This window comes from Pelecanus crispus, chromosome 2, assembly GCF_030463565.1.
Source record: "Pelecanus crispus isolate bPelCri1 chromosome 2, bPelCri1.pri, whole genome shotgun sequence".
In the NCBI taxonomy this organism is placed as follows: domain Eukaryota; kingdom Metazoa; phylum Chordata; class Aves; order Pelecaniformes; family Pelecanidae; genus Pelecanus; species Pelecanus crispus.
In genome coordinates this window covers 41,992,506-42,005,662 of record NC_134644.1, presented here as the reverse complement: position 1 = coordinate 42,005,662, position 13,157 = coordinate 41,992,506, and the positions used below count along the sequence as shown (strand labels likewise).

Here is a 13,157-nt window from a genome sequence, read left to right as displayed (position 1 = left end):
TAAATATCAGCCAACACTATACATCAAAACATGTTTTAAGAAATGAAAACATATTATGCCCTAAGTATACAGACTAGTACTTTATTGCTAATACAGTTTTCTGAGGCTTGCTCAGCAGTCTGCATTGTATGATGCTCACTCCTTCAAGTTTCCTTGCTCAGCTGATTTTCTTAAATAGTGTATAAAATACAATTCCTCAAGAAAATACCTGCAAGCCAGCCTTCTCCGCTTTCTTACCTGGATATATCTTGTTCACTGGCGCCTCCCAGATGTAAAGTAATTCTTCTACCTGCTTGCCTATGAGGAACTTTGCCTTTCAGTTTTCAGTTCCCTCTTACTACATTCAGTTGACTAGTTCTTCACAATTTATTCAGTGCACAAGCATGTTAGTTCTACCACTCAATAATATAAGAAATTAAAAAGAAATCACTATAACCGGACTCAATAAAAGTATAGGATACTTTTATATTCTACTCTATTAATTTTGTGAAAGCTCTGCCATATCAAAGTGAATTAAATATTCATCATTGCCTTACACAGGATACCTCTTGATTTCTTGATCGAAATGAAAACTCCTTCCTTCTTTCCAACTGATTTTATGTAGTGAAAGCCCCAAATAAGAGAGACCACACTGTATTTTAAAACTATAATTTTATGCTACCAGCAAAAGCAATTAATGAGCTGCTTGTGTTTCTGTGACATTGTCAAAATCGAAATGACACCATTCTTGGATAATTCATTATATTATTGCCATTCATTTTCAGGACTGGGAAACATTACAATAATTCACTGAGCACTTTTTATACCACTTGATACCGCAAATATATAGTTTATGGGTCATTCATCCTGTTCCCTGGCTTTCAAGTGTCAAGCTGTCGATTTAGTTTTGCCCAGGAAAATTTATGCTGCAAAGATGACAACCAATGCCTTACTGACTAGCCCTGGAGCAATACCTACTAGTATTTCCAGAACAATCAGGCAAACAGAACAAAAAAATGAGGGGGGCAGTAGTCTAGAGGTGACTTGCTTTTACCCTTCACACCCACTGTGACATCTTTGAGCTGTATGATGTACACACTATGAAATAACACAGCTAATTTTGGGGGGAAGGAAGATGAAGGTAAAGAGAGAGCTGCAGGTACATTCTCCAGTGGCCTTGGCTTATCAAGCTGTGCAGGTGTCACCAGCTCACTGGTTGTGCCCAGGTGCCTCAGCAGGAAGAAGGTGACCATAAATGAGCGCATAGCTTTCCCCAACAGTATGACTAGGTAATTAACATAAATAAAAATAGTACTAAGAGCTCCAAATATGACAAAAACATGGTATTTTGATTCTGATCTGAAGCACTGATGTGGTAAAATTTACTTAGTGGTAATTAAACTGCTTTTTGTTTATGATAGAGTCACCTACGTCTCACCAAACAGTCCTCCTGGCACTGTCCTGTCTCCGTTGCCTTCTCTCTGGGCTGGTCCTTCAGATGCACATACACACCAGCTCACAGCCAGATACACCGGTGGGCTGCCCGCCTCTCCTCTCCATCATCCCCAGGGATGGTGTGGGGACTGAACTGGAGCTGAACGTGCACCTATTGATTAGCTGAATGGGAAAGTGCCTGGCACATAACCAAAACGCTCCCCTGGCATAATGGCTGGGCCACACTCACTGACAATAATGTGAGTTTGCATTTTACTCAGTGATGACTGTCTTTTGTTGCCATAAGTGATGAAAAGGTTAGAAATAAGTCTGCTTAAGAGAATTTACCTAATGTAAAACCAACAAAGTTATTTCCTTCTTTTGCCATTTTAAATTAAACTTTCTGTTGTGGTTTTTTTTTTTTTAAAGAAACTTAGCAAAATTTCAGCTCTTATTTTACTTCTCCCTACCCACCCAAAATGTTTTACGTGGCATTTGTACCTACCCCCGATCAGCATTGTGCAAATGGAGAAGATCTTTTCAGCATCAGTATTGGCTGAAACATTTCCAAACCCAACACTGGTGAGGCTGCTGAGGGTGAAATATAGGGCAGCTATATAGGCACTTCTGATTGATGGGCCTCCTAGTGTATTGTTCTCATAGTAAGGAGACTCAATACGTTTTCCTAGCTCATGAAGCCAACCTGAAAAACAAAGCATAAAAAGAACTATTAAGGAATACTGACACCATGAAAAATACGCATTCTGTAAAAAAAAATAATTCTAAAAAAAATTATTTAGAAGACACTGCATTCTTCACACAATTCCAAGAATAAAAAGAACATTAAACTGTAGGGATTTATACAGCATGTAAGGGACTGTGTCTCTGGAGTATTTGGTTTTATGCATGATTATTTATGATAAGAACTGTATTTCTGTATGGAAATCAAGTGTTTTTGAATTGCATATTACAGGTCTAATTAGATAATTCACAAAATCCATTAAGACACTGAAAAGAAAAAAATCATTACCTAATAACACTGCAGCGAGAATGCAACATTGATTTGATTCTTTCCATTAATTAATGCTTGGAAAGATTTTTGAGATTCTAGGGCTAAATTGTTATAATAATAATTACATATTTAGAGCTTTTTACATGTTTCTTTTTACAGCAGAAAGGACTCAAACAGCTAAACATAACTTACAAACCAGAATTAATTTTCAGAAGATGCTTCAGTAAGTATTCTCTAAATTGTCCATTTAATCTTTCCTTTCATTTTGTTAAATAAGTTTATGTGTGCTAGAGAAAGTAGAATTAGCTACTGATATTTAAAAAACTGTAACAAACCAACAAAAGAAAAACCCAAAGCAACAAACCAAGGAAAAAGTATGCAGTTCCTCTTTTGGAAAAGGAAAATAAGCAACCTGAATTAATTGCATAAACACAATGCTTCACAAAAAAATAAGAGGGGGGGGAAAAAAAAAAAAGATAAGAATCAATTTGTGTGTCCAGTTTTGCCTGTTAAGCAGTTTGCTTGGGAGAGTGGGAATCTTGCCTGGATATTCAGGGAGAACCGCCAAAAAAACAATATTCCTGGCAGGCAGAGTTTTATTTTAGAAAAACTGGTTGGGGGTCTGCTTGTTGTAAGCTGAGACCTGATAGACTGAATCACCTCCTGAAGCTTATTCTCTCTCCACTTCAGTCAGCATTTATTTCTTCATTTTGGATGAATCTAAGTATGAACTAGGGGAAACCCCCTTGTACAGAATATCTGCAAAAGTAGGGGGCAGATTTAAAGTATCTGTTCCAGCACTTCCAATTAAGTTGGGGAAAAAGTCTGTAAGAATTTACCACCTACAACAGACTTGTTGAGCCATGGCTGCTGCCACCCTCAGCTCCATACTCTCTTGCACGCTCTCCTACAGAGAAAGCTAGGCCAGAAGAGCTGGGTAATGACAGCGTAAAGTCTAGTCATGACCCTGCCGAACCCACTCCGTGCAGGCTGCTGAATTTAATCAAAAACATAAATGAAAGCGCTCTGCATTGTCATAAGATGGCAGTACTGAGTGGGTTGTATTACCTTGCCAACAGACAGGAAAGCATATGAAAATCTCGTTGATTTTTGCCTTGATAGAAAGTAATAATCACATGAGGCTATTTTGTATTTGTGGCTCCCAATTATTTAAAATGAAAGAAAAGCAAAACTGGAAAAAAAAAAAAAAAAAAAGGCTAACTGAACTGATACCAGTCCTCTTTCTGTGCAGTAGTGTTTTCCTGAGATTACATTACGATTCCCCAACAATAATATGGCCCTTTGTACAGCAGATTTCATTCCTGTGCTCATGTTAGGGAATGTAATCCCACATATTAAAGAATAAAGAATAAGAACCTAAGAAAATCCCTGGCAGAGAGTAGGTAGAGTTAAAAACGTCTATCTAAACCTAATGAAAAGAATTACAATCATAAAGTACAGCATCAGGTTTTGAAAGTATTCTGGTTGTATGAAGAACTGCAAAACGGAAACAAATTAAGTAAGTTATTTTAAATAACTGTAACTGATGTGTGAACACTGAAATAATGCCTCTTAGGAGAAAATCTCTTTCTTGGGAGTGTTCCAAAAGCCATTGATTCTTGGCCTCTGTGTTCCCATTTTTCTTTCTTTTGTTGTCTGAATGAATTTCACATTCATTATTCCTGGTGGTCATATTGCATCTGATTGCAAGTTTCTCCACAGTTTCAGCTATCAAACAAAAAAAAATATTGAGTTTACCTTTTGTAACTTTATATGAAACATTACGGGCCTCACTTTCAGACTGATACATTTTCAATGCTATCCAGAAAAGGTGGAAGACTCGATTCTTTAATTGATAGATATACGTAAACTGGTTTCTCCTTTACAGCGCACTTTATGTTCACGGTTATCAAGCAAAACACTCAACCTTACTAAAACATCATTATCCCTAAAGGATTAATTACTGCTAGTAAAGGTAAGGTACAAAAATAAATGCCTACATTGTATCAAACAGTAGAAGTCCCTATAATATTTCTAATATAATTCTACTACCAAAGTACCAAATACAATATTAGCATTTTAACTGTTGCTAACAAGCACTTCTGGCCAGGACACCAGTATCTGAGATGAGTTCAGCACACTGTGCCTGATTCTGTGGCAAAACTGAGGGTCAGACAAATTATCTTAATCAGTAAGATGAATGGCTTATCACTGAGCTACAACAGTAGCTGTTAGCAATTATTGGCCACTGTTAACAATTGCTAAAAAAGTGCCCACTATATAAAGAAAAGCTATTAGGTAACTTCCTTTAGAGATGGACCATGAGATTTGGAAGAGATGTATATCTGAAAGTGAAAACCCAATAAATATATTCCTCTGATTTGTAGATAAGGACATGTTTACAGCTTCTCATTTCTATTTTGGCTGTTAGAGATGATCCTGATCAGGACCTTTTGAAGAAATTACATAGGATGAGGTTCTATCCAAAGTGTATAAAAAGCTGCAAGATATTCCAGATCAACTATACTTCTCAGATTTTTGTTGATAGCACTACATTTTTTTCCATTTGGGGGTAGAGACAAGATACTGTTGGCTGTAAATACTTTCATTAGTCAATGGAAATAGTCATAAGATAGCATGACTGACTGATGCCTTTTGGTTCTTGTAGGTAACAGCTCTCAGCAGATTCTCTCGCAAACGAGTAATTAATTTCTGCCCTCAGGGAAGAAGAGAAAAATAAATATACCTTGTAGTCAGAGGGAGCTTCCTAGAATTTAGCATTATAAATCTTGTCTGGTTCTGAATTAGCATTAGATATAGCTCTGTGACTTTGAAAACATTTTTAAGCACTGATTAGCATAATTAAGAGGAAGATTTTTCAAAGGGAAAAAGAACTCTTAAGTAATCAAGTCCCATTGGAAAAGTCAGTAGGAATTGGATATCTAGCTCCATTAGGCTACTTTGAAAATTGCTGGAAGAATCCGTATTGAGTTTCGTTTACCTGTATTTGAGAAGTGCTCAAGTACCAGCAGAAACATAAACAAGCATTTAAGCATCCATAGATGACATACTCTATAACTGGATGTAAAATACATTACCTCATTTACTGGACATCCAGAAACTCAGTCTTCCCTCAGTTTGGTGCTTGCACTGCATTGAGCAGGTACATCACTGCCTATAATTTGCAGTTTCATTCAATACTACTTAGATTTTCCTTATATGCCAGACACTTAACGTAACAAAATCCCGCCTGGTACTTAATTTCAACAACTTAGAGAATAGTTGCATTTTCTAATGAATTATCTACCTACAGCATTTATTCTATAAAACAGACATATATTTTTTCCAGTTAAAAAGTAGACCAAAACTCTCTGGTTTGTTCGGGACTGCTGTGTCAGGAAGTGCAGAGAGGAATGGATGAGGAGTATCTCTTAGAGCATCCCTGAATGCCTGAAAGCAGGAATGGTTCTTCAATAGACCAGTGGTGATGATACTAGAAGAGAAAGGGTGGGACAAAGGCCCACCCTCTCTCAGTTGTGGTTCCATATCAAATTCGGGGACTTTAAGTATTCCTAGGAGAAATGCTAAGGTAGAAAAGTCTATCTGTTCCCACATCATCACCTTTTTGTGTTTAAACAGTATTTGAACCTCATTTAGGTCTCTTTCATCATACTTGGCTCTTTCACGCTGGTGAGGAGAGTAATCAATGTTATGCTGATAGTAGGGAAAGAGAATATGTAATGAGTAATGCTGGGGTAAATTAAAGGACACTGTCAAGTGTGGGTTATCTTTAAAGGCTATGTTTCTGAGTTATGTTTTTCTGGCTCAGCTGAAAAACTCTGGGGCTCTAAATGAAAACACAAAAGATGGCAATGATTTTATTAGATGTCATGTCTTCTTTATACTTCTCCAAAACCTAGAACTCTACCTTATGAAATAGCAGGTAATACAAAACCATCCAAAACCAAACAAAACTTAGAAATACTGGAGAGCAAAAGACAAAAAGTATCAATAAGTCACCAAACATTTTAAAATAATAATTAAAAAAATTTCCTGAATTGGAGCACATACAGCCTTCTGATATAAATGGATTGTAACATTTAACACAGAAGTCTGTGTGTTTTATGCCTACTAATGTGTGTTGCAGTGAACAGTTTAGGGTCATTAAGGAAAAGATAAAAGCTATACAAAAGAAATTAGATCCTTCATCACTAGAATGTATTTTTAAATGAAAATCATCATGTGCCTTAAGAGCGATGTTAGCTCCCACTGCAGCCGTCCCTGGACACTGCTGATAGCTCTTCATTTCAGATCTAAAGTCAGGCAGAAGCTGCAGGTTTGCACGGGAAATCAGACCACCCCTTCGTTACATAGCTGTACACTCCAATGATTATCTCGTATTTCAATTTTAAATTCAGGAAATCTGTTGCAAAGATCCCACTGATCTCAATGAAGCCAGGATTTTAGCTTGTATCTCCCTCTACTCTGTTTCCTTGAATTCTTAACCTGCAAAAATCAAACCTTCGGGCAAAAGAGTTGCTAAGATAGAACAAGTAAGTGAATTCCCTTCTTTTTAGGTAAAAGCACTTATGATTATGGTATCTGTGAGATAAATTTTACATGTCCAAATCACTTCCATCAACTGTCCATGCTACTTCTTCAGAATGTCATAGTTAAAGAGCATTTGAGGAGGGGAGACCAGAGCTAATATTGTAGTTGAGATAAGATGTTGCCATAATTTTGTATAACAGTATAATGAATATATTCTACCTTATCAAACCCTAATCATCATTCATTAGACATTAAAAAGATAGCTTTGCTTTTAAGATTGCTTCTAAAGAATTTTGCACAGTTACTCTCTAGTTGTTTCTGGCTGATACAATGTAAAATGTAGAGGTATATAAGAAGACCAAATCGTTTTACTTCTTCTAGTGTGCATGACTGCATTATTAAGCAATCATTGTTCCTATTCTAATGGTGCTTACTCATTTAAGGTGTTCAAGTTCTTCTCAAGATCCTCAAAGCCTTTTAATCCCTGTCTAGCCAAAATGTTTTTGACATCTGCATTTTTTTTCCTGCTAAAACATTTGCATTTTTTTCCCAGACTATTAATACACTAAACAGCACCATTCCTACTACTTAATCTTGTGGAACATCACTGTTACCCTTTCATTGTCACAAAACCTGATCATCAGTTTTGATCTGTGGTCAATTTTGCCTGTCATGTTAGGAGAGGCTTCCAGGTAGCAGAGCAGATGGTTTAAGGATTAAAGACCCCTAGACATGACAGGAGCAATTATACTTTCAACCACAGCTTCTGGAGAATGCTAAATATGGCAGGCCTTATTGCACCAGGTCACAAGGAAAACATGAATGAGGCTTTTCTTTCACACAGATTAGAAAAAATATGTACTAAAAAATAGAAAAACCTACAATGCTGAAGGTGTCATACATCTCCAGGTTCTAGGACTCTGAAAATACAGCTCCACCATGTGTGCCCAGATGGTATAATTGCACAGTAATAAAATACAAGGCATGAGTTTATGCGCTTTTCAAAATTAAGATAATAAATAAATGTTATATATGTAAGAGGAAACCTGAGGTGCATCTATATGGCCTGTCAATAAGTACAGTCTACAGAGGAACATCTCTGGCCTAGAGGCTATATTTGAAGTAGAGAATTAGCTGCCATTCAAAATAAGTAAAAGTTAAGTGTTGGTGCATGAAATTTAGACTAGAAAGATTTCAATGTTAGAACAACAGACACAAGCATAATGGCTGCATGACAGTAAGGAACAGTTAGCGTTAATCTACTCCTCTTGGTCTTTATTTTGCTAGCACACTTTCCTGCAAACAGTAGACACCTAAAATGAGAAAGAAAACAAATATGATAAAGGAAAGACATTAACATTTTTCTCAAGCACTGAAATTCTACTTAAAAATATTAAAGTCATTCCCAAAAATAATTTATTCTAAAAATGTGTTTTCTTATTTTTGCATTGTAAAATATTGTCCTTAATGGAGTATATTCTTTATTATGATGGATTTAATATATATTTTTTTTCAAATAGAAAGACACATAACATGGCTATGAATGAGACTGATAGTGTGACAGAACTAGAGGAACATCTACTGCAGTCAAATCCACATAGTCAAATTTTGTGGAGGGAAATTCTTGACATGACATAGCAAAGAAATAGATTTAACTTGCACTATATGAAAAATAGTTTTCTCTCAACAATGTGTGGCTGCAGTCCTTGTGGTAGGGGCACACAATGCCACTCAAGTCTGCCCTCTGTGACCCTGGGACCAGAGTCCAGCATGAGCCATGGTGCCTGGGAACTGCTATGCATGCAGCAAGTATGGGTTTTAGTGCTTCAGATACATGCACGACAGAAGTATCTACCCTCCACTGTTCATAACATTACCTTCCTCTTTCCTTCATACCACACTAACTATATATTTTTAAATCTAATTTATGCCTATTTTAATATTTTCCCCCATTTTTTTTTGTCTGGGCCATAATCCTTGGTGCGATTTTGTGCATTCATTGCACCAGTTTATCCAGATAATGAAGAGTTAACAATGTTAATCTTGTACAAGCAGATTATACTTAACCTCCAGGCTCAGTGGACTTCTAAGTGCCAACAGAAGTGAGGCACATGGATATTAGCATGATGGAAACTACAGAACATTTTCTACAGAGAGAGAGATATAAGTTTATACACTTTTGCTTGTTGAACACCCACATTATAGACAATAAAACCCACAAAAGTATCCCTTTAATATGTAATCAAAGAGGAAAAAAAATGATCCCTTTTCTATGAAGTACACTATGCCTCTTTCTATTAAGTAGATAAAATCTTTACAAGGGAAAGAACAAATTTTATAAGAAGATTTCATACTTCAGATCTGAGATGTTCATCTTTTTAAAGCCTAAAGCATAAACCAAAATAAAGCCTTCATTCATGGAAGTGCTGTATATATCATTACACCTCCATGTGAAATCATTAACATTATATTTTGGGGAGCTCAAAAACAATGACAATGACAAGAAATGTAATATTTTAAAATGAAAAGAAAAATAGTTGAGAGTTTCAAAACCATGCCTTTCTCAGAAATAAAGCTTGATGAGACAGCATATTCTCTCCAAAATTATACATGAGGATTCATGAGCAGAAAATTTTAGGATCTTCCCAAATTAACAAGTGAAGTAAGAAATCAGCATGAGCTAAAATCCAAAGTACAAACATGCTGAGATCTGGACCATGTCTTTGCATCTGGTTAATATTTTTATTATGGATCAAATAAAAAAAATCAGGATTTGAACATATGTCAGATGAAACTGTAATCCTCTGCCAGACTTTAGTGGATGAGAGAAAGGCTGTGGATGTCATCTACCTGGACTTTAGTAAAACCTTTGACAGAGTCTCCCACAGTATTCTCCTAAGGAAGCTGGCAGCACATGGCCTAGGCACGTGTACTCTTCCCTGGGTAAAATACTGGCTGGCTGGCCAAGCCCAGAGAGTTGTGGTGAATGGAGTTAAATCCAGTTGGTGACCCGTCACAAGCGGTGTTCCCCAGGGCTCAGTTTTGGGGCCAGCCTTGTTCAATATCTTTATCAATGATCTGGATGAGGGGATTTAGTGTGCCCTCAGTAAGTTTGCAGATGACACCAAACTGGGTGGGAGTGTCGATCTGCTGGAGGGTAGGATGGCCCTGCAGAGGGACCTGGACAGGCTGGATTGATGGGCTGAGGCCAACTGTATGAGGTTTAACAAGGCCAAGTGCTGGGTCCTGCACTTCGGTCACAACAACCCCATGCAGTGCTACAGGCTTGGGGAAGAGTGGCTGGAAAGCTGCCTGGCTGAAAAGGAGCTGGGGGTGCTGGTTGACAGCCGGCTGAACATGAGCCAGCAGTGTGCCCAGGTGGCCAAGAAGGCCAACAGCATCCTGGCTTGTACCAGGAATAGTGTGGCCAGCAGGACAAGGGAAGTGATTGTCCCCCTGTACTCGGCGCTGGTGAGGCTGCACCTGGAATACTGTGTCCAGTTTTGGGCCGCTCAGTACAAGAAAGACATTGAGGTGCTGGAGTGTGTCCAGGGAAGGGCAATGAAGCTGGTGAAGAGTCTGGAGAACATGTCTTATGAGGAGTGGCTGAGGGAACTGGGGTTGTTTAGTGTGGAGAAGAGGAGGCTGAGGGGAGACCTTATTGCTCTCTACAACTACCTGAAAGGAGGTTGTAGTGAGGTGGGGGTTGGTCTCTTCTCCCATGCAGTTAACGACAGGACGAGAGGAAATGGCCTCAAGTTGTATCAGGGGAAGTTTAGATTGGATATTAGGAAAAATTTCTTCACGGAAAGGGTAGTCAAGCACTGGAACAGGCTGCCCAGAGAGGTGGTGGAGTCACCATCCCTGGAGGTGTTCAAAAAACATGTAGATGTGGCACTTTGGGACATGGTTTAGTAGGCATGGGGGTGTTGGGTTGATGGTTGGACTGATGATCTTAGAGGTCCTTTCCAACCTTAATGATTCCTAATTTTACTTTCATTAAAAAATAATCCAGCCACCAAGCCAGGAAACATGAAATTAATTATTACTCTACCCTTAACTGGTTTAGTGGTGGACTTGGTAGTGTTAGGTTAATTGTTGGACTGGATGATCTTAAAGGTCTTTTTCCAACCTAAACAATTCTATGATTCTATGATTTTATGGTTCTATGACTTTGGGAATTCTACCACTGATTTTCAAGCATCTGTAACATCACCCAGAGAAAGTTTGAACTTGGACATAGAGCAGTCAGATAAAAACCCCAGAGATAAATATTGAAGGTCCATGTATGCCCCACTGCTCCATGAAGCTTGCACACTCAAGATACACCAACTTCTGTAGTTAAAGGCATGTAAGTGAAATGGTTACCTTTATATCTGGTTCCTTTTTAATGCTTGCCTTAAATGATGGAATACCTTTTGCAGACATATTGACTGTTCTTCTTGGACACTGGTCTAGAGGAAACTATATCTTTCCCTAGATCCTTTGGGAAAGTTTTTAACTATCTAGAGAGATACAGTGAGACAGATGTTTTAATTACTTTTAAAACCCATGGAGTTTTCCAAACGAAATGAATACTCCCTTTAGTTGGAGCATTTTTAGATACAAGATTAACCTTTGTCAGGTCTACCAAAAATTAAGTTAATTTGAAAAGTGACATCTTATTCTTTTGTAAGGCTGACTACCCTTTGTAAATAAATTGGCTGTTGTATTTCTAATTGAATATATACTTAGAAGCTATCATAAAAATTATTACATTTTGTAGACCTTTAACTCATGTAACTCAACAAAGTCATAACATGACATTGACCCATTGTGCTCAATGAAAATGAAGTTTTCATGGTGCAATAAATATTCAATGAACTTAGTAGCAGGAGGAAGAGGTGCTCAATAAAGGGATTAAAAAAAGAAAAAAATCTAAGATCTAATTGTAATGTTGCTGATAACAACAAAACCACAGCTGAGCCCACAGAAGTGCTGAAAACCTAACAATTAAGCTTTAATTATCTGACAAAACTCAACTCTGAATTGCAAGTATCACTGCTTAGAATAAGAAAGTAAAATTTCTATATTCTCATGGTAAAATTGCTGTCCCCTTGGAGATACTGACAAAAAGCCTTTGTGGGTAGTGTTTAATTTGTTGTCATCAGCAAGATGTGGTCTGTTAAATAATTTATATTTTCATTTTGGAAGGCCGTAAGTGCAAGGAGAGATACTTTTTATCCTACAGGAAGCTTGTAATCCACCCCAGTGAAGGGTGCATGGGTTATAATGCAATTTCCAAAGTCCCTCTGGTTGATCACTCCTTGGCACATTTGTGGCTCGTAAGTGGTAGAGCAATAGGCCTGATATGAAATACTTGTAATGCTAGCATTTTATTAGAAAACAATGTTGCAAAGCTATCTCTTAAAAAATATTTAGTTAGTCACAAGTAGAAACAGGGTGGAGTTCTGCAGCTCTTCCACCTAATGCAGAATGCAACATTATCACTCTACAAAACACAGTGTACATGAATTACCAACAGCTGCACAGATATCAAGCCCCAGGCTGTAGCCAGAACCTAACTATGTTCATGCATTAAACCTCAACATTTCTAGATGAAGTTCTATCTTCTTTTGTCTGCAAGGTAAGATTTTGCTCTTTTACTTTTTCTTCTACTGGACTAGACAAATCCCTGAGGACCAGCCCAGACACAGTTCCACAGCCAGGGCCCGAAGTATTTCTTAAGATGGTAGATAGTTCATGTGAATTAGCTACTTACATTTCTCTTTCACCATGTGGCAGAAGACTCTTTTTCCACAGAAGTTATTTCATGTCCACAACTACAGTATATTCCTGTGAGAGGGGAAAGAAGGGAGTGGTATGGGGGAAGACATGTTCCCCCCTGGACATGGAGTGGAGCTCCAAGACAGTCTTCTGTTGTTCTGCATGACCATAGAGGTTATTACTGGAGGACTTTTCCTCCAAGACCATTTGCCATGTGGAATGGGAACTGGATGGTTGAACTTGTCCTGTTTGGTGGGCCAGCCATGCAGGCTGACTGGGCAGGCTTTGGGTGGTTTGTCCCTCTCAGCTCTACACTGCGTTACTACCTTGGTGCCTCATAAGGCTGCATATTGCATCTCTGGGACACGCAACAGGTATTTTATACATGTCTAAACAAATCAGACAGCTGCACAGC

General features: G+C 37.9%; 1 protein-coding gene across 1 annotated transcript in view; it reads right to left on the bottom strand.

The window, feature by feature from the left end:
- The window catches only part of KCNH8 (potassium voltage-gated channel subfamily H member 8), a 205,490-nt gene that overhangs the window by 42,879 nt on the left and 149,454 nt on the right, over positions 1-13,157 (bottom strand). The window contains exon 8 of the mRNA XM_075704873.1: positions 1,919-2,116. Within this exon, the coding sequence (XP_075560988.1) occupies positions 1,919-2,116 (198 nt within the window). The remainder of the gene's footprint in view (positions 1-1,918; positions 2,117-13,157) is intronic.